Source organism: Myotis brandtii, unplaced genomic scaffold (genome assembly GCF_000412655.1).
Source record: "Myotis brandtii unplaced genomic scaffold, ASM41265v1 scaffold321, whole genome shotgun sequence".
NCBI lineage: Eukaryota > Metazoa > Chordata > Mammalia > Chiroptera > Vespertilionidae > Myotis > Myotis brandtii.
In genome coordinates, this window is record NW_005362314.1 from 1185576 (window position 1) to 1204998 (window position 19423).

A 19423-nucleotide genomic window follows, 5' to 3' on the forward strand; every position below is an offset into this window, starting at 1 on the left:
CACACACACACACATCCACTGAACCAACAGAATGGGGCAGAAAGTGATGCTGGCCCAGTTCCTGGAGGGTCTGAGCTTTTGAAGTTTCAGCTGCTTCAGCTCTGCACTTAGGGGAGCCTTGAGTTGCCATGAAAGGCAAGTGGCCATCTGCTTAGGTGGCCATGTGGAAAGGCTATTCGGAGAGGCCACGTGGAGAGGGGGAGGCCCATTATCCCAGCTGTCCCCCTAAAGCACCAGACATGACAGAGACATTCCTGATGGTAATGTCAAGCTAGCCCAGCCCCCAAAGGACAGCAGCCACCATCAAGTGGAACAAAGAGCTGGTAGCCATACTGGCATACAGACACCTAGATCAATGGAACAGAATAGAGAGCCCAGAAATAAACCTACACCTTTATGGTCAATTGATTAATGACAAAGGAGGCAAGAACATACAATGGGGTAAAGATAGCCTATTCAATAAATGGTGTTGGGAAAACTGGACAGGTTCATAGAAAAAAATGAAACTAGGCCACTTTCTTACACTATGTTGAAGAATAAGCTCAAAATTGATTAAAAACTTAAATATAAAACCCGAAATCATAAAACTCCTAAAAGAAAAGATAAACAGTAAAATCTCTGGCATAGCTCTTAGTAATATATTTTTTTAGATATGTCCCCTCAGGTGAGGGAAACAAAAGAAAAAATTAAACAAATGGGACTACATCAAAGTAAAAAGGTTTTGCACAGCAAAGGAAACCATCAACAAAATGAAAGGCAATATACTGAATGGGTGAAGATACCAATGATACATTTGATAAAGAGTTAATATACAAAATATATAAGAAACTCATACAACTTAACACCAAAAACAAGCAATTTATTTAAAAATGGGCAGAGGACCTGAATAGTATTTCTCCAAGGAAGACATATGAAAAAGATGTTCAACATCACTAATCATCAGAGAAATGCAAATTAAAACCACAAGGAGATATCACCTCACACCTATCAAAATGGCTATCATCAACAAATCAATAAACAACAAGTGGTGTGAGAATGTGAAGAAAAGGGAAGCCTTATGCATTGTTGGCAGGAATGCAGACTGGTGCAGCCATTATGGAAAACAGTATGGAGGGTCCTCAAAAAATTAAAATAGAACTATTATATGACCCAGTAATCCCACTTCTAGGAATTTATCTGAAGAAAACAAAAACACTAATTTGAACCAGAGGCATGGAAACATGGAACAGACTGACAAATCTCAGAGGGAAGGGGGAAGAGGGATGGAGAGAGATTAACTAAAGATCTTATATGCATACATGCATTACCTATAGACACAGACAATAGGGTGGTGAAGGCCTGGGGTGGGGCAGGAACCAGGTGAAGGAGGACAATGGGGGGAAATAGGAGAACATCTATAATACTCTCAACAATAAAGATTTAAAAAATTTTTAAAAACATATTAAAACTTAAAAAACAAAAACACTAATTTGAAAAGATATATGAACCCTATGTTTAGTGTAACATTATTTACAATAGCCAACATATGGAAGCAACCTAGGTGCCCATTGATAGATGAGTAGATAAAAAAACTGTGTTATGGAGGAATCACAATACCAGATTTCAAGTTATACTACAAAGCTACTGTAATCAAAACAGCTGGTACTGGCACAAGAACAGGCATATAGACCAATGGAACAGAACAGGGAACCCAGAAATCGACCCAAGTCATAATGCTTACTTAATATTTTATAAAGGAGGCAAAAGCATACAATGGAGTCAAGATAGTCTCTTCAATAATGGTGTTGGGAAAACTGGACAGATACATGCAAAAAAATGAAACTAGGCCACCAACTTACACCATATACAAAAATAAACTCAAAATGGATAAAGGACTTAAATGTAAGACATGAAACCATAAAAATCCTAGAAGAAACCATTGGCAGCAAAATCTCAGACATTTCTTGTAGGAACATGTTTACAGATACATCTCCTAGGACAATGGAATTAAGGAGAAAGTAAACAAATGGGACTACATCAAAATAAAGAGCTTCTGCACAGCAAAAGAAACCATCAATAAAATAACAAGAATGCCCACTCCATGGGAGAACATATTTCCCAATGATAGTTCGATAAGGGGTTAACCTCCAAAATCTATAGGGAATTCATACAACTTAATAAAAGGAAAATAAACAATCCAATAAAAATGGGCAAAGGATCTCAATAGACACTTCTCCAAAATGGACATACAGAAGGCCAAAAGGCATATGAAAAAGTGCTCAAAGTTACTGATCATCCAAGAGATGCAAATCAAAACGACAATGAGGTACCACCTCACACCTGTAAAAATGACTATCATTAATAAATCAATAAACGACAAGTGTTGGCGAGGATGTGGAGAAAAGGGAACTCTCATGCACTGCTGGTGGGAATGCAGACTGGTGCAGCCACTGTGGAAAACAGTATGGAGTTTCCTCGAAAAATTTAAAATGGAACTCCCATTTGACCCATTGATCTCACTTCTAGGAATATATCCCAAGAACTCAGAGACACCCATCAGAAAGGATATATGCACCCCTATGTTCATAGCAGCACAATTTACAATAGCTAAGATTTGGGAACAGCCTAAGTGCCCATCAGCAGATGAGTGGATTAAAAACCTGTGGTACATCTACACAATGGAATACTATACTGCTTTAAAGACTCTTACAATTTGCAACAGCATGGATGGACTGGAGAGCATTATGGTAAGCGAAATAAGCCAGTTGGAGAAAGATAAATATCACATGATCTCACTCATATGTGGAATCTAATGACCAACACAAACTGATGAACAAAAATAGACCCAGAGACATAGAAATATCGAACAGACTGTCAAACCTCAGAGGTAAGGCAGGGGAGGGTGGGGGTGGGGGGAAGAGATCAACCAATGATGGGTGGTGAAGGCTTGGGAGGAGGGGGGTGGGAGAGGACAATGGGGGGAAAAGGGGACAATGTAATACTTTCAACAATAAAGATTTATTTTAAAAATTTTAAATAAAATAAACTGTGGTACATATGTACAATGGAATATACTCAGCCATAGAAAGGAATGAAACTTTGCCATTTGCAGTAACATGGATGGACCTAAAGAGTATTAAGCTCAGTGAAAAAAGTCAGGCAGAGAGACAAATTCCATATGATTTCACTTATATGTGGAATCTAAAAACAAAATAAATGAACAAACAAAATAGAAACAAACTCATTGATACAGAGAACAACTGATGATTGCCAGATGGGAAGGGGTTGGGGAATGAGTAAAAAAGGGAAAATAGATTAAGAAGTACAAATTGCAGTTATAAAGTAATCACAGGGATGTAAGTATGGCATGGGGAACATATGGTAGTCAATTGTATGGTGTCAGGTGGGTCCCAGACTTATGGGGGGACTGCTTCATAAGTTATATAAATGTCTGACACCTGAAACTAACATAATATTGAATGCCAACTGTAATTGAAAAATGTTTCTAAACTTGAAAAAAATAAAATGATAGCAACATTTAAAAAGGGGGGACCCCCTGCAGCAACGTCCCCCTGGTCCCACCCATTCCATTGCTACTCCTGCCCCTTCACTCCTTGCTATGGGCACCCACGAGACAAATACGTCAACCTATTCAAAGTTGTCCTTATCAGAGATTCCAGTGTTGGAAAGAATAATCTCTTGTCTCAATTTACTTGAAACAAGTTTAATCTTGAAAGCAAGAGCACCACTGGAGTAGAGTTTGCAACATGAAGCATCCAGGTTGATGGGAAAACAATAAAGGCACCGATATGGGACACAGCTGGGCAAGAGCGATTTTGAGCTATCACATCAGCATACTGTCATGGAGCTGTAGGTGCCTTAATGGTTGGTGACATTGCTAAACATCTCACATATGAAAATGTAGAGCGATGGCTGAAAGAACTGAGAGATCATACTGATAGTAACACTGTCATCATGCATGTGGGCAATAAGAGTGATGTGCGTCATCTCAGGGCAGTTCCTACGCACGAAGCAAGAATTTTTGCCGAAAAGAATGGTTTGTCATTCATTGGGACATCAGCTCTAGACTCTGCAAATGTAGAAGCTGCTTTTCAGAGAGTTCTGGCAGAGATATACCGCACTGTTTCCCAGAAGCAAATGTCAGACGTGAAAATAACGTCTCCACGCAACAATGTGGTTCCTATTCATGTTCCACCAACCACTGAAAATAAGCCGAAGGTGCAGTGCTGTCAGAACACGTAAGGAGTTTCTCTTCTCCAGAGAAGGCTGTGAGAAGAGTCCATTTCCCAGGTCTGCGATTTAAACATATTTTTAATTATTGTGGTCACTTTTGTGTTTTATTACTTAATCATACTTAATGAATTTTCCATGTTTTAAGTCTTTTGATTTTAACTTTATAAAATCATCCATTTGTCTCAAATGACTGTAGCTTTTCTTTCCTTTTTCTCCAAAATATATTTTTATTTATTTCAGAGAGGAAGAGAGAAATAGAAACATCAATGATGAGAGAGAATCATCGATCGGCTTCCTCCTGCATGCCCCCCACTGGCATATGCCCTTGACCGGAATTGAACCCAGGACCTTTCAGTCCACAGGCCAACGTTCTATCCACTGAGCCAAACTAGCTAGGGCGACTGCAGCTTTTCTTCATGCTATGGCTTCACCAGGCTTAGTTAAATAAACTGAACATTTGGATTCCTCAAAAAACAAAACAAAACAAAACAAAAAATGGGGAAGCAGCCAGCTTAGTGAACCCAGAACCATGAGAATATATCAACGATTGTGGGGAGCTCCTAGGCGCGCAGTGATTGGCTTCCCTGATAACTGAAAACCCAAGTGACATCTCAGAAAGATCCAAATCCTAGGCCTCTGCTTAGGCAGCGTATGACACCTGCAGCCAGCCTCATAGCTCCTGGCCCAGTGCAGCTGACCATGCCTGAGCAAAGGAGAAAACCCCAGAACCTAAAAACAAGAAAACCCCGCTCTCAGTCCTGGCCAGGTAGTTCAGTTGGTTAGACTGTCCCCCTGAAACACCAAGGTTGTGGGTTTGATCCCTGGTCAGGGCACATACAAGAATCAACCAAGGAATGCATAAATAAGTGGAACAACAAATCAATGTTTCTCTCTCTCCCTTACTCTCTCTCTCTCTCTCTCTCTCTCTCTCTCTAATCAAATAATTTAAAAAAGAAAACACTTCTGTGATAACTCCTTCCTGTCAACTACCATGGTTCCGTCTCTTTGACAGGACGTCTTGGCCAGCTCGGGTGCACCCACAGGGTGCAGAGGGAAGGCCTTGTACCCCAGAAGGTAGGGCACCCTCTGCTCCACTGTCAGTCAAGGCCCCCCTATCCTGGCAGCAGGCCACCTCCCAAGCCTCAACCCCCTCTGCCCCACAGAGAACTCAGCCCCCAACATGCTGCCTAAGGCCTAGACTCCAAAACCCCCCTCAACCACTTTCTCCCAGTGGGGGCAGGGTCCCAAAACCAAGCTTTACCACCTCCTGGAAGCCCTCCTGGTGCACCCACCCGCTTCTTCCCCTCCAAACATCTTATATCAGGAGCCAGCTTCCTGCCAGCCAGACATGGGAGCCCCGAGACCCTGTATAGGACCCTGCATGGGGCCCTGGTGTTGCCCAGCACTGGGTGGCATGGAGCCAGCTGATGACGAATATCCAGACCACCTACAAGGATGTCAGTGATGTCAGTGAGGTCACTGCCCCACAAAGAGGCTATCAGGGCCCTGGCCACCCCATTCAGTGATGAGGAAAGAGGGTCAGAGAAGAGACTTGTCCTCATCACCTAGCAGTTAGGATGTATATTAATTATATTTTCTGTATTCTTTTTTAAAAAATGTACTTTTATTGATTTCAGAGAATGGGGAGGGAGACAGAAACATCCATGATGATGAGATTCATTGATCGGCTGCCTCCTACACACCCCACACTGGGGATTGAGCCCGAAACCCAGGCATATGCCCTGACCTTGAATCAAACTGTGACCTCCTGGTTCATAGGTCAATGCTCAACCACAGAGTCACACCAGCTGGTCTATATTTTCTGCATTCTTGATGCTCTGGCAACTGGGGTCTCCCTAACCAGGGAGGGACTGTTCCTCAGGGTTAGCTAGTTCCTGGAGATAGCAAACAACTCAACTTTAATGTGCAAACCAACCAATCCAGAGCCATTATGCCCTTGCCCTGATCACCCCAGGACCAGGTGCCAAGTAGGGACAGTATAGTGTAAGTGCCTGACAATAAGCTTTTGATGGCTGAGGCATCCATTTCAAAAGACATCCAGCTTGAATAAACATAATGCCAGTCTACTAGCAAGACAACCCAGATAGGAATCACGCTGCTCCCACACATAAAGGACCCTCTCTCAGAAAGCCCGGGTGACCTAGATAACTGGCCACTTGAGTGACCTTGCTCCTCCCTCCCGCACCCTCATTCCTGCTCTTATGCTTTAAATATACCAACAGAGAACCCAGGCAACCCTAGATGACTCACCCTCCGTCCCTAATAAAGGCAGAACCCCCAGGTCCGTGCCATCCCTCACTCCCCAATCACGCCGAATGGCCCTGAGCCTGCCATGTAAGCTCCAGGACCCATGAGTAATAAATCTTGTTCCTTGAAGTTCCCTGGTGGTTGCTGCTGAGGTGCATCCTGGGATCATACTAAGAACAAGGGCCCGGCAAGCCACAACACTGGCTCTGGTCAGGGGAATGTGTTGAGATAGCACACAAGACCCAGGTGTGTCTCAGGCCTTCCTAGCTTGTGCGTCACTGTCAACAGGCTGACGCAAAATACAGTGCCTGTGCCGAGCCCACTGAAACTATTCAAACTAGCAGTCCAAGCCTGCTAACCCTGCCTCACCCCTTCCTCTGGTGGGAACCACAGTCAAGGCTCTGGCCCCTTTCTCTCCTACCCTCTGCCTCCTGACTGCAGAGGTGGGCCCCCTCCTCTTAGGGAGTTATATTTCTTTTCTTTGTTAATCCTCACTCAAGGATATTTTTTCCACTGATTTTTGGAGAGTGGAAGGGAGGGGGAGAGAGGGAGAAATATCAATGTGAAAGAGACATATCGATTGGTTGCCTCCTGCTCTACCCTGACCAGGGCCAGGGATTGAACCTGTAACCCAGGTATGTGCCCTTGACCGAGAATCAAACCCACAACCTTTTGGTGTACGGGCCAATGCTCTAACCACTGGTAAAACAGTGGCCAGGACACAATGTGTCTTTTCTTTTTTTATTGATTTCAGAGAGGAAAAAAGAGATAGAAACCTCGATGAGAGATAACCATTGATCAGCCACCTCCTGCATGTCCCCTACTGGGGATTGAGCCTGCAACCTGGGCATGTGCCAACTGGGAATCAAACCCTCTGAGCCACACCAGCCAAGGACAATGTGTCCTCTCCTGATCTGTTGGCCTCATCATACCTGGATAATGAAACCTACATTTTAAAATGCGTTGGAGCAGAAACCAGCCTCCATTTCAAAGAGGCAGCCATGATAGACAGGGATCCTCTCGACTCCAGGAGGCAATGCCCAAGCTCTGCTCTCCTTGAAGAAGCCTGTGGGTAATGCAGACTGCCCAACCGCCCCTGCTCTGGGTCCCAGGAAGCAAGAAGCAGAATGGCCACAGAGGTGGGCTGCTGCCCAGACTTCCCCGGGCAGAGGGAGACAGAGGCCCAGAAGCAGGCAGATGATGCAAAATAACTTTAATCACCACCCTCAGACGGGGCAGGGCAGGAGCAGTGTCTATGCACAGGCCACCCTGGAGCAGCCTGGGGCCAATCCCAGGTGGGGCATGTTCCGATCCAGGCTCTCCACATTCAGGGGCTGGGTCAGGCACATCCAGTCTCCAGGGTCAAGTCCACAGGAACTCAGGTCTGCAGGACTATGGTCAGAAGAACCCACATCTGAGGCCTGGTGTGCCAGCAGCCACATGCATGTCCCCACAGCTGCCACACTCAGGGCCCCAGCAACATGATGGCAAGAGCTCATCCTCAGAGCGGTGAGGTCTTCCTCTCTGGCAGCAGTAGGGACTCCTTCATGACCACCAGCAGCCCTGGCGGGTACAGGAGCCGGGACAACACAAGCAGAGTGGCGGCAACCAAACCTGCACTTAGCACCACTGTGGGGAACAGACAAATGGACTGGGTGAGGGAGTGCAAGGAGCCCCCACACCCACAAACATCCTAATGCATGGGGACTGGGGTCTGCAGCCTGTCCCCTCCCCAAGCCCCAGCTCCTAGGAGCAGCTGCCCCAGGCCCAGGGAAGTAGAAGTGGGAGGGCCTGTGCATCATACCAGCAGCTGCAATAACCCCATAGGCACTTCGATTTCCAGACTGGACTGAGTCCTGGTTCCTGACAAAGGTGGCTGTGGCATTCCCGAAATAGGTGACACTCTCCAGGGTCACAGGGGTCACAGACATGCCTTCCTGGAGGGTCTCAGTTCCTGCAATAAATCCAGGCATTCATTAGCTGGGGAAGGGGTGTGTGGGGGTGTGAACAGGTGTTCCATGTGCCTGAGGGAGACCTTGAGGCTCATCCTCTATCCCAGACTGAGTGAGGTTGGTGAGCACTGGTGCTAGGAGTGACCTCTCACTGCCCCCACAGGTATGCAGACAAGAGCAAATGCACAAGCCCACACTCGCAGCCTGGTCACACACGGAAGGTGTCAGACATCCTCCTCTAACAACCAGCCCTCCCCACTGCTACAACCATGATGAGGTCCCATGGCACATACCACAGCCAAGCTCATCACTGGAGTCAGGACAGTCTGGGTGGCCATCACAGAGCCAGGTATGTGGGATACAGGTGCTGCCCAGCAGGCAGTGGAGCTCCCCTGCCGGGCAGGGCTGGCGGCTACAGTTGAGAAGGATCTTGTCGATGCCATCGGGGCAGTCATCGATTCTGTCACAAGAGCAAAGGCTGCCCTCGGGCGGTGAGCACTGCCCATCCTGGGTGCACGGCTCTATCTCTGGAGTACAGAGTCAGTCAGGTCCCTAACGCCCCCACAACAGGGCCCAGGTACTCCCCACAGCCCATCCCCTTGCAAGCCTCCGGGTCCAAGACCACACTAACTCCACCTCCCTGTAAACTCACCTCTTCTCAAGCCTGAGACCCAGACTTCCCTCCTTACAGCGCCCCCACCCCCACCAGGCCCTATCCCACTGTGCCCCCTGAAAGCCACAACCCTTCCACAAGCATCACCTCCTGTGGCCCCATCCCTGCAAGCCCCACCCCAAGGTGCGACCACTCACTGCACTCCTCCTCATCGCTGCCATCAGGGCAGTCCTCTTCACCATCGCAATGCCAGAGGAGGGGCACATAGTGGCCGCTGATGCGGCACTGGAAGCCTGTGGGTGAGCCTGCAAGATGAACACAAGTGAGGCCTGGGAGGCCTGAGTCTGGACCCTCTCCAGAAGTCTAGTAGTCACAGGCTGCGAACACCAGGAGACAGGCCAGGTCCCAGGGCGCTGGAACTATATTGGTGGTCACCCTTTGCTGAGGACCTACTATATGTGGGGCTTGAAGCCAAAGAGTTCACAGCCTCACCACAAGCCCTACTGGGCAGGTTCTATTGCGATCCCCATTCTAAAGAAAACACTGAGGAGATGTAAGGCCAGAAGCAGCAGAACTGGTGGCAGAGTCAGGGTTTGAACCCAGGTCTCACTGATACTGGAGTCATTACCAAGCTCCAAATGGTCAGATGGTCTCCCCAGGACTCTCTCCAAACCACATGGTTAAACAGACTTGGGGAGGCGCCATCTCTGAACCTGCCCTGGATCAGGCCCATGGTCAGGGTCAGCAGGGCCCATGACATCCCACCTACTTAAGAAAGGGGTAAAAGATCAGCTTAGTCACCAAGCTCTGTCATCTTAGCTCCTAAATTCCTCCAGATCTGACCACGTTCCTATCCTGAATGTGCTACCTCGCCAGGCCCCCAACCTCATCTCCATTTGGACACTGGAGACCCCTCAGAGTCCCATCATTTGGTAACCCACTTCACCTGTCCTCTGCTCAAAGCCGTCTCCTGGCCCACCAAGCCTCTCACAAACAAATCCTACCTCCTCCCTGTGACCCACAAGGCCTAGCTCAGCCCTGAACCCTTCCTGGAACCTCGCTTCCTCCCACATTTTCCTCTTCACAAAGCTCCCTCTGTCGTGGCCTCCTCACTGCTTCACCAAGAAGCCTGGCTTGTTCCACCTCAGTGCCTTGTCTGTGCTGTTTCTTGGCCCAGTATACCCTTTCCTCCCTCCACTCTGTACCTGGAGATTGCCTCCTCGGCCTCAGATCTCACTCTATTTCCTGGGAGGGGTCTCCTGTCCCTCTCAGAGACTCCTGAGGTTCTGCTTCCCACTTACAACAACCCTCTTTAAACTGATAGGGACTAGACTGGACACTCAGTGTGCCAGGACCATGGCCGTGTGACCGAAAGCCCAGGGGGTGCCTGACAATACGTGAACACAGGTCACACTCCGGTGAGATCTGAGCCTTCCTGGACCCCTGACAGCAAGGGCTGGGCTGTATGCTGATCGGGAGGAGCACAAAAGGAACTGGAACCTGAGTTTGAGGGACAGAGCAAGAGAGTGAGTTTTAGGGCTTCCTCCTAGATGTAGCAAGATGGGTGGCAAATACCTGGCTTGGCCCCAGCCTAGCCCCATTTGATGCTGGTCCACTTGCCCCTTGCACTTTCACTCACAGGGGCCTGAGCCTCCAAACACCCCACTCTCCACAGCTGGCTCCTCTGCAGACCTCCAGGCCCGACTGCAGCTGTAGGCCACACAGTCCTTGGACTCGGTGGAGGCGGGGAGAGCTGTAGACAACCTGGAGCTGGCTTCCTTCCCTGCCCAGGGTGGACTGTCCGCATCCAGGCTCAGCTTCCTCCCGGGCCTAGCCAGTCTTGGTCTGGACAAGCAACATCTCTCCCTGACCTGCCGGAGTGTGTGTCCCTATGTAAAGTGGGCAGCAGAGCAGAGTGGACCCACCTCATTAGGTTGGGGGACCAGACCAGTGACTCCTCCCAGCCGTGGTTTTCTTACCTGTAAATGGGGCAGTTAGGAGTCCCTACCTCAGTGTCCTGAGGAGACTGCTTGTATGTAAAGGTTTGGTACTTGGTTAACATGAGTCCTGCCTTCCTTACAGGAACCTTCAGCCTGAAAAGGCAGGGACTTTGGTTGAGGTAGAGGGCCAGATCAGAGGGGAGCCCACGTGTGTGAACTTGAGCTCACAGCTGAAAGTCAGGGGCACCTTCGCACACACGGAGGCCACTCTAACCCTCCCAGCTGCCGCTGGGAACCTGAGACAGCCGCCAACATCACATCGGCCGGGGGTCACAGGGAGGGAGACCTTTCGTTCTCTAAGGCTAGAGGAGAAAAGTGCAGAGATTGGGTGGGAGGATGGCCACCGAAGAAACAGCCACAAGGCCTCAGCTCAGACGGGAGGGTTTGGAAGGCGCTGCTGCTGCTGCGGAAGGTACCAGGTACCAGGTGACCGACCCCGCAGCGTTAGAGGTCGGACAACCAGGGCCTGCGGCGAGCCCGCGCTGGGCTGAAGGGCTGAAGGGCGGACGGCTTGGAGGTAACAATGGGTGACGATAAAGCAGAGCAGGTGCGGGGTGTGAGCAGGGCCAGCGCACGGCAGTGAAAGGCAGGCAGTGAACTCTTCATTGGTGAGGACTCGCACAATTTCCCAGCTAAAGAGTCAAGAGCCACATGCAGGAGGAGTGTCCGGACGGAGTGCGGCGCAGCCAATGGCGAGGCGGTGCCGGCAGGGACGAAGCTAGGCTGCTGGCCAGGCGGGCGCACGGGCAGCGTGGAGCTCACTCACCTATGGTCTGGACCCGGGACCGGGTCGGGGCTGCCTCCAGGCCCAGCACGAAGCCGAGCAGCAGCTGCAGTGTCAGGCCCAGAGCCGCGGTCCGCTGCGCTCCTCCCAGTGCCATCCAACCGCTCACTGCGCCACCCACGCCCAGCGCTGGCCCGCGCGGTCTGGCTCTGGAGGAGCTCAGATTCCCGCGCACGCGCGCACCCGCCGGGGGCGGGGCCCGAGCACAGAGGTCTGGCCGCTAAGCCTACCGTAAATGTCCGAATGCGAGGGGACCCGCGATTTGGCTCTTTCGCACTTTTCCCTGTGATAAGGTACAGCGAAAGGTACGGAGGGATGGAAACCAACTTGTTGACGTCTACTTACAACATGTAACGTTCTATGCCGCAGTGTATGTACTACCTATCGTATTTAATATGGCAACCACTCCCCTCAGCCACGCCCCATCCTCGCCTTCTAATCTTTTGTGCACCTGACACCCTCTTTACTGTATTTCTTTCGTGCACCCGACACATTATATATTTACTTATTTTGGTTTAGTGTCTGATTCCCAACTGAAATGTCAGGCCTAGGAGCTCAGGAATGCTGTTCTTGCGTCCCCAGTGCCTACTACCTAGTGGGCTTTTAAATATAAACATCCTGGCTGGTGCCATTTGGGGGCTCAGCCCATCTGGTTATCTAGATGACCTAATAAACTTATAATTCCTTAAAAAAATAAACATAAACATCCTGTCCCTGGCACCTGGGTGCGCTCACGCTGTCTCATTTAGTCCTCATGTACCCAATAGGGAAGTATTATTCTTCACTTCTGGAACAAGATCTGTGAAGGCAATCCTTGGGTGTTCACTTCTCACACTCACCCAGAAGGCACATAACAAGCCTTCTGCAAGCTTTCTAGCCAATCTGGTTTCTGTGTTCTCTTCTAGAAAATATTTTCGCCTACAGCTCTGTCTTCAGAAGCAGCAAGTTCCACTGCCAGCAAGACCTCATCCAAGCAAATCACTGTCCTTCAGCATTATGCCGGATATGCAAGTATTGACCACCCTGTTTCCTGTGAAGCTAACTATAGCATACAGATTTTCACAGAAAGGGTTCTATTTGCCAGTTGATGGCACACTTCACTATTTGAAAATGTCAGAGGTTATAGCTGCTTTTGGAGTATACTTTCTGATAATAATCTCCCAGGGGAAATGGGTAAGAAGCAAAGATGCAAGGGTGCAGAAGCAGGTGGACTGAGTAGCAAATAGGACTGGGGGGCGGGGGGGGGGTAGGAGTGCCTGGCCTTAAAGGCTGTTGGAGGCTTGACAACAGTGGTGACCTCACAGGATCAAAGGAGCTGAGATCATGGATAGGAAGCATTCAGAACTGTACCTAGCACACAGAAAGAGCTCAGGTGTCAGACCTTCCCTATTTTACTCCCTTGCCAAATCTCAAGTCTGGGTCATAAAACTACAGTGGGGCCTTGACTTACGAATTTAATTGTTCTGAGACCGAGCTCCTTACGAGCTCGTTAACTCAAATTACTCTGTCAACTCAATGCAAAAAATCGGCAGAGACGGCTGGTATCTCAAAAAACTCGTTAGTCGGGACACTCCTAAGCCAAGGCCCCACTGTATTCTGAAACCTTCAATGGCACATCTTGCCTGGGGTCTTCTGAAGCCCTCCAGGGTTGCCCTCCTTGTAGCTCCCACATACCCTGCTCAGCCTTCCTTTCCCTCCTGACCTTCCTGAATCTGATTTATCATTTACCCCAACTAAAACCCCACCTCCTCCAGGAAGTCTTCCCAGGTTTTTCAGCCTGTGGGGCTCCCTACCTCTAATGAGCTTTTAGCATTTGAGATGCCCACTCTGAGCCACTTATACCTCCTGCCTGGAACTGTGACCCTTTCCTGCTTCCTGCCTTGCTCTCCACTTCCACTCCCCTGGCGCACAGCTGATCTTAAGCTTTGGAAAGGCTGCAGGGTTCTTTCATGGGGCAGCCATGCCACTCCCCCACTTGAGGTCACTGTGTTGCTCCCTCACTCCTGCAGCCAGACTGGGGCCACTTTGTCTTGGCTTTTACTCTCCTGCTCATTCCTCCACAGGCACAAGCCCCTTAGTCCCCTTGGCTGACTCTGCCTCATCCCCTGTACCCCCATGCCCTGAGCAGAAAGGCTTCTGGCTCAGGGAGGCCTTTCCTCATCTGTCCTGGGTGAGCTTTACCTGTGAGCCACCTTGCTGTCCTCTGCCTTCCCTGCTGAGCTGCAAGGTGGTCAAAGTAAGGCAGGGGCCACAGTGGGAGGGTACCAGCCAATGTCCACATGAGCAATGGCTTGGGAAGCTCTTGAGAGAGATTAAGTGAGCAGTATGTCTTTGGCCCTGCTATCTTCTCAGTCAGAGCCTCCCCAACCCCCACAGGCCCTGGAATCCAGCCCACCACTCTCAGGGATAGAGCCAGGCCCTTGGAGAAGGGATGGGATATCTCTGGGCCCCCTGTACCATGTCATCCATGTCTGTGACATGTCACCCTGGAGCCCAAGAACTACTATTCCTCTCTGTCCCTGGAGCACTGACAGAGTTAAGAGATTTGGCACCAACTTCACCCCGAAATCCAAGTAAACCCAGTGTCACCTTAAAAGTAAAAATGGCCCAGCCGGCATGGCTCAGTGATTGAGTGTTGACCTATGAAACAGGTCACGGTTCAATTCCTGGTCAGGGCACATGCCCAGGTTGTACACTTGTACACTTGGTCCCAGTAGGGGGCATGCAGGAGGCAGCCAATCATCATTGATGTTTCTATCTCTCTCTCCCTTTCCTTTCTTCTCTGAAATCAATATATATATATATACATACATACATACATACACACACATACATATATATACTTTTTTTTAAAAGTAAAAATGGAAGTGATACTAGAGAGCACAATATAATATATTTGTCATAAGTCAGGTCACGTTCTCCCAGAATGGAAGACAAGGAGGGCACAGTCAGGTGGCCCAGAGCAGTATCACAGATAAGGCTGGTCCTGGGACAGCTCCCACTTCTGTATGGGAGGAGCTGGTGTCACCGCCTTCTTCTCAGTGGCTGCCAAAGCTGAGCTGGAATAGGAATGATATCTTACCATTTGCAACAACATGGATGGACTAGAAGGTATTAAGCTCAGTGAAATAAGTCAGACAGAGAAAGACAAGTACCATATGACCTCACTTATATGTGGAATCTAAAAAACAAACAATAAAAGGTACAAACTTCTATTTATAAAATAAGTAAGTCCTGGGGGTGCAATGTACAACATGGTGACTATCCTAGATAATAAAAGGCTAATATGCAAATTGTCCCCTCCACTGGGAGTTGGACTAGGGGGCGGGGCCAGCTGGCCAACCAACCACCCACGGCCCCTCCCACCAGCCAGCCCCACCCCCGATCCCCCCACCCTGATTGGAGGCAGGGCTGGCGGGACCCCACCCATGCACAAATTCGTGCACCAGGCCTCTAGTAGTTAATAACACTGTATTGTATATTTGAAAGTTGCTAAGAGAGAAGATGTTAAAAGTTCTCATTACAGCCCTAACCGATTTGGCTCAGTGGATAGAGCGTCAGCCTACAGACTGAAAGGTCCCAGGTTCAATTCCGGTCAAGGGCATGTACTTTGGTTGCGGGCACATCCCCAGTAGGAGGTGTGCAGGAGGCAGCTGATCGATGTTTCTAACTCTCTATCCCTCTCCTTCTCCCTCTCCCTTCCTCTCTGTAAAAAAAAATCAATAAAATATATATATTTTTTAAAAGTTCTCATTACAAAAAAAATTTGTAACTACGTAAAATGACAAACACTAACATTTGCAATATATACAGATATCAAATCATTATACTGTACACCTGAAACTAAAGGACCCTGGAACTTTATCTGATTTGCAGAAAACCCACCCCTGCCTTCGGCCCTAACCCCTACACTGGGATAGGTGGGGATTAAATGCGTTTGCAGATGAAAAGCTCCTGGCCGCATGGTTCCCAACACAGCTGATGCTAGGTAAATGGGACCTTGAAAAGCAGAAGCGAGAGAACAGGCTGGCTGTAGGAGTGTGTGGCATCCTCACCTTTCTGCTGGCTTGCCTGACACCAGCGCCTTCTGTGAGGACATGACAATGGAAGGTGGTGTGGCTTCCCTGCGGCCGTCACGGGTACAGTAGTAATTGTTGGAGAGCTTGTGGCTGGGGCCCACAGGGAGCCTGGGAGGAGGCTGAGTTCTGAGGAAAAAGGACATCAGCATTAAAGCAAAGCCATATTGCTCTCACTGCCTGGCTGGTCACCTGTGTCACTGGGACAGGCTGCAGGCCAGGGGTATCCCTTGGTACATTGTCATGGAGGGACATGCCTGGAGAGGGTCCAGAGCCTAGAAGCAGGTGGCAGCCCAGGCTTTGGATGTGAGAGCTGGGTCTGCTCCATTGCAGGTCCCCTACCTGCCCCAAATGGATGAATGACCTTTTGTGAAACCCATGGAAGGGGTAGGCCCAGTCTGAACACCTGGGACTGTTCCCACCCTCCCCATGACCCAGAGCTTGGCATCTGGCCTCACTTTCCACCTGAAGATGCTCAGGAAATGAAGAAGCCAGGTTGTGAGGCTCTGCCCACTACCTATCCAGTAGTTAATCAGTAAAAGCTTGGGCAACAAGCTCCAAACATAGCTCGTTCTGAGGGGCTTCCTTCCCAAAGGCCAGACTACACAACTGGGTTTCCTGCTATTTCAGAAACTCTCTGGAGCAATGGTTGCCAACCAGTGGTCCATGAGGTCCGAAAGGTTGGCGACCACTGCTCTGGAGAACCCTGCTGGGATCAAGGCTTATAACTCAAAGAGCACCTTGTATTCCAAGCCTCCCAGGCCTCTGCATTTCCTGTCACCTCATGGTGGCTGCTGCCAGAAAGGGGGGTGAACAGAGCTCTGTTCTGGGCCTGAGGTGAATTTACAAAGAAGCTGGAAGCCTGAAAAGGAAACCCTAACCTCAAGAGGAGCTTCCCTAGAAAATACAGCAGAGAGGGAGGGCAAAATGATAGGAAAAATCTTTTAAAACTGGGCTTTCATTCAACCATGTTTTTAAACAAACTTTTTGTCTGGTAATCATTTTGCCAGGATTTAAATTTTTTCTTAATACAAGTGATAGTCATTGTGTATTTTTTTTTAAAAAAATAAATACAGATAAATAAATTTTAAAAATTTAACATTCAAAATAATGTCCTGTGTGGCAGTTAGAATTTGCTTAGGCCCTGGAGTAGAGATGATCTCTGTAGGAATGGCCATAGTTTTCTGCAACCTAACACAGAAAAGATATAACCAGTGCTGGCCCTAGCTGGTTTGGCTCAGTGGATAGAGAGTCGGCCTACAGACTGAAAGGTCCTGGATTCGATTCTGACCAATGATTCTCTCCATTGATGTTTCTTTCTTCCTCTTTATTTTTTTTAAATTGATTTCAGAGAGCAAGGGAGGAGAGAACAATGGAAACATCAATGATGAGAGAGAATCACTGATCAGCTGCCTCCTGCATTCCCCTCACTGGGGATTGAGCCCACAACCCGGGCATGTGCCCTGACTGGAAATCGAACGGTGACTTCCCGGTTCATACTGAGCCACGCCAGCCGGGCTCAGCCAGCCGGGCTCATCGATGTTTCTTTCTCTCTCTTCCTCTCCTTTCCTCTCTGAAATAAAAAAACAACCAAAAAAAAAAAACAGTGCTGAAAGGAAAATCCCAAATGAATCACTAGGGGGCACCATTACCCTAAAGACACTGAAAATTTTACAAGTTTCCTCAACTAGCCCAAACCCTGGATGGAAAAGCAATTTAAACTTTTGATATTAGGAATTAATCACACCATTTAGGCATTCACATAAATTTGGTTACTTTAATGCTATTTTTTCTTCCTTCACTGCCAACCCTCCAAGACTGCCTTACCTTTGCCTGCCACTGGCTTAATTTTATACCGCTATCCCCTTTCCTACCTGTGTCTGTCACACTGGCCTCCTTCCTGCTTCTGGCTCTGTTGGGCCTTACAGCCTTCGTGCTTACTGTTCTCTCTGCCCAGGTTTCTTCAATAATTATCCTTTGGCTCTTTCTCATCATTTAGGTCAGTGGTTCTCAACCTTGGCTGCACATTAGAATCACCTGGGAATCTTTTTAAAATCCTGATTTCTGGGCCTCATCCTCTGGAATTTGTTTCTTTGTTATGGGGTGGGGCCACAACATTAGTAACAAAGAAACAGAATTTCCGGAGGATGGGGCCCAGAAATCAGGATTTTAAAAATATTCCCAGGTGATTCTAATGTGCAGCCAAGGTTGAGAACCACGGATTTAGGTGAATCAAATGTCAATCCCTGAAACTTTTCCTGACCCACATGACCCAAAGTAGTAACCCTCCAGATTACTCTCATTTATCTTTGGAGCATTCCAGAATAATGTGTTGGTTTTTTTTTTGCCTGCTGTGTTTTTTCTCTACGTTTTTCTCTTCCTAGGATATGAAGGAATGAGGACCAGAACTTTCCTTGTTTGCACTGGTCTCCCCAAGGCTGAGGACACGGCAAGGGCTTGTAAATATCAAGCACTTTTTGGACATCAATGAGTTGAAATCAAGACAAGTCTGGGTTCAAGTCCCAGGTGTCACTTCCTAGCTTCTGAATGGCTTTAAGCAAATGATTGTCTCTCCACGCCTCAGTTTTGTTTGTTTTTCCCCCCATCTATTGCTTGGGAATGATACCACCAGCGGGCAAGGCCACACTGAGGACTGCAAATCACAACGATCCCCAACCAGAATTCACGGCCAATCGGCTGTTTCCAAGAGCAAGTTTAAAGGCAAACCTGTCTTCACAACCTGCCAGGAAGCTAGAGGCAGGATTTTGGCCAGGGCTTCAGGGTCTAAAGCAGTGGTTCTCAACCTTCCTAATGCTGCGACCCTTTAATACAGTTCCTCATGTTGTGGTGACCCCCAACCATAACATTATTTTCGTTGCTACTTCATAACTGTAATTTTGCTACTGTTATGAATCGTAATGTAAATATCTGATATGCAGGATGTATTTTCATTGTAACAAATGGAACATAATTAAAGCATAGTGATTTAATCACAAAAACAATATATAATTATATATGTGTTTTCCGATGGTCTTAGGCGACCCCTGTGAAAGGGTCGTTCGACCCCCAAAGGGGTCGCGACCCACAGGTTGAGAACCGCTGGTCTAAAGGAACACGGTTTTGTTTTTGGTGGAAGAAGGACAGAACAGGGCGGGGGCTTGAGCAGCGAGCGGGGCCTGCTCACCGCTTGGCGATCTCCTGGTAGCGCAGCTGCAGCTTCGCCTGCAGGTCTTGCTGTGGGAGGAGGAAAGGAAGGTCAGCCAGCAGGGCACCCCGGGAGGGGAGAGGGACAGCCAGGGACAGACATGAAGGGAAGGCAGAGACGGCCCGTGGAAAGGAAGGTCGGGCCGGGACCACCAGACCCAAGGCTAATGCGGTCAGGAACTAGGGAGACGCAGGTCTCCGGCCACAGGGCGGGAGTGGAGGTGGGTGTGTCCCGGGCTCCGGCCTCACGGGGTCCCGGGCGGAGCGCGGGCCTGGCCCAGGGAGAGCTTGGC

At 48.7% G+C, this 19423-nt stretch overlaps 2 protein-coding genes and 1 pseudogene across 3 annotated transcripts in view; 1 reads left to right on the plus strand and 2 right to left on the minus strand.

Annotated features, from left to right (window-relative positions):
- The first annotated feature begins 3489 nt into the window (after window positions 1–3489).
- Window positions 3490–4257, plus strand: LOC102257938 (annotated as a pseudogene).
- A 3440-nt stretch (window positions 4258–7697) lies between these two features.
- CD320 (CD320 molecule) lies at window positions 7698–12044 on the minus strand. 2 transcript variants are annotated; one of them, XM_014543263.1, is made up of 5 exons: window positions 11833–12044; window positions 9264–9371; window positions 8747–8980; window positions 8293–8455; window positions 7698–8130 (listed from the first exon to the last, which is right to left on the minus strand). In XM_014543263.1, the coding sequence occupies exons 1-5, from the start codon at window positions 11945–11947 to the stop codon at window positions 7755–7757; spliced, it is 996 nt and encodes a 331-aa protein (XP_014398749.1). In that variant the 5' UTR covers window positions 11948–12044; the 3' UTR covers window positions 7698–7754. The 2 variants fall into 2 exon arrangements, with proteins under 2 accessions (XP_014398749.1, XP_014398750.1); XM_014543264.1 differs by having other exon boundaries at window positions 7915–8130; window positions 8306–8455; window positions 11833–12041.
- A 2679-nt stretch (window positions 12045–14723) lies between these two features.
- NDUFA7 (NADH dehydrogenase (ubiquinone) 1 alpha subcomplex, 7, 14.5kDa) overlaps window positions 14724–19423 on the minus strand; it is a 5073-nt gene continuing 373 nt past the window's right edge. The window contains exons 2-4 of the mRNA XM_014543239.1: window positions 19111–19310; window positions 15906–16055; window positions 14724–14909 (exon numbers count right to left, since the gene is read on the minus strand). Coding sequence (XP_014398725.1) covers window positions 14819–14909; window positions 15906–16055; window positions 19111–19310 — 441 coding nt within the window. The 3' untranslated portion in view covers window positions 14724–14818. The remainder of the gene's footprint in view (window positions 14910–15905; window positions 16056–19110; window positions 19311–19423) is intronic.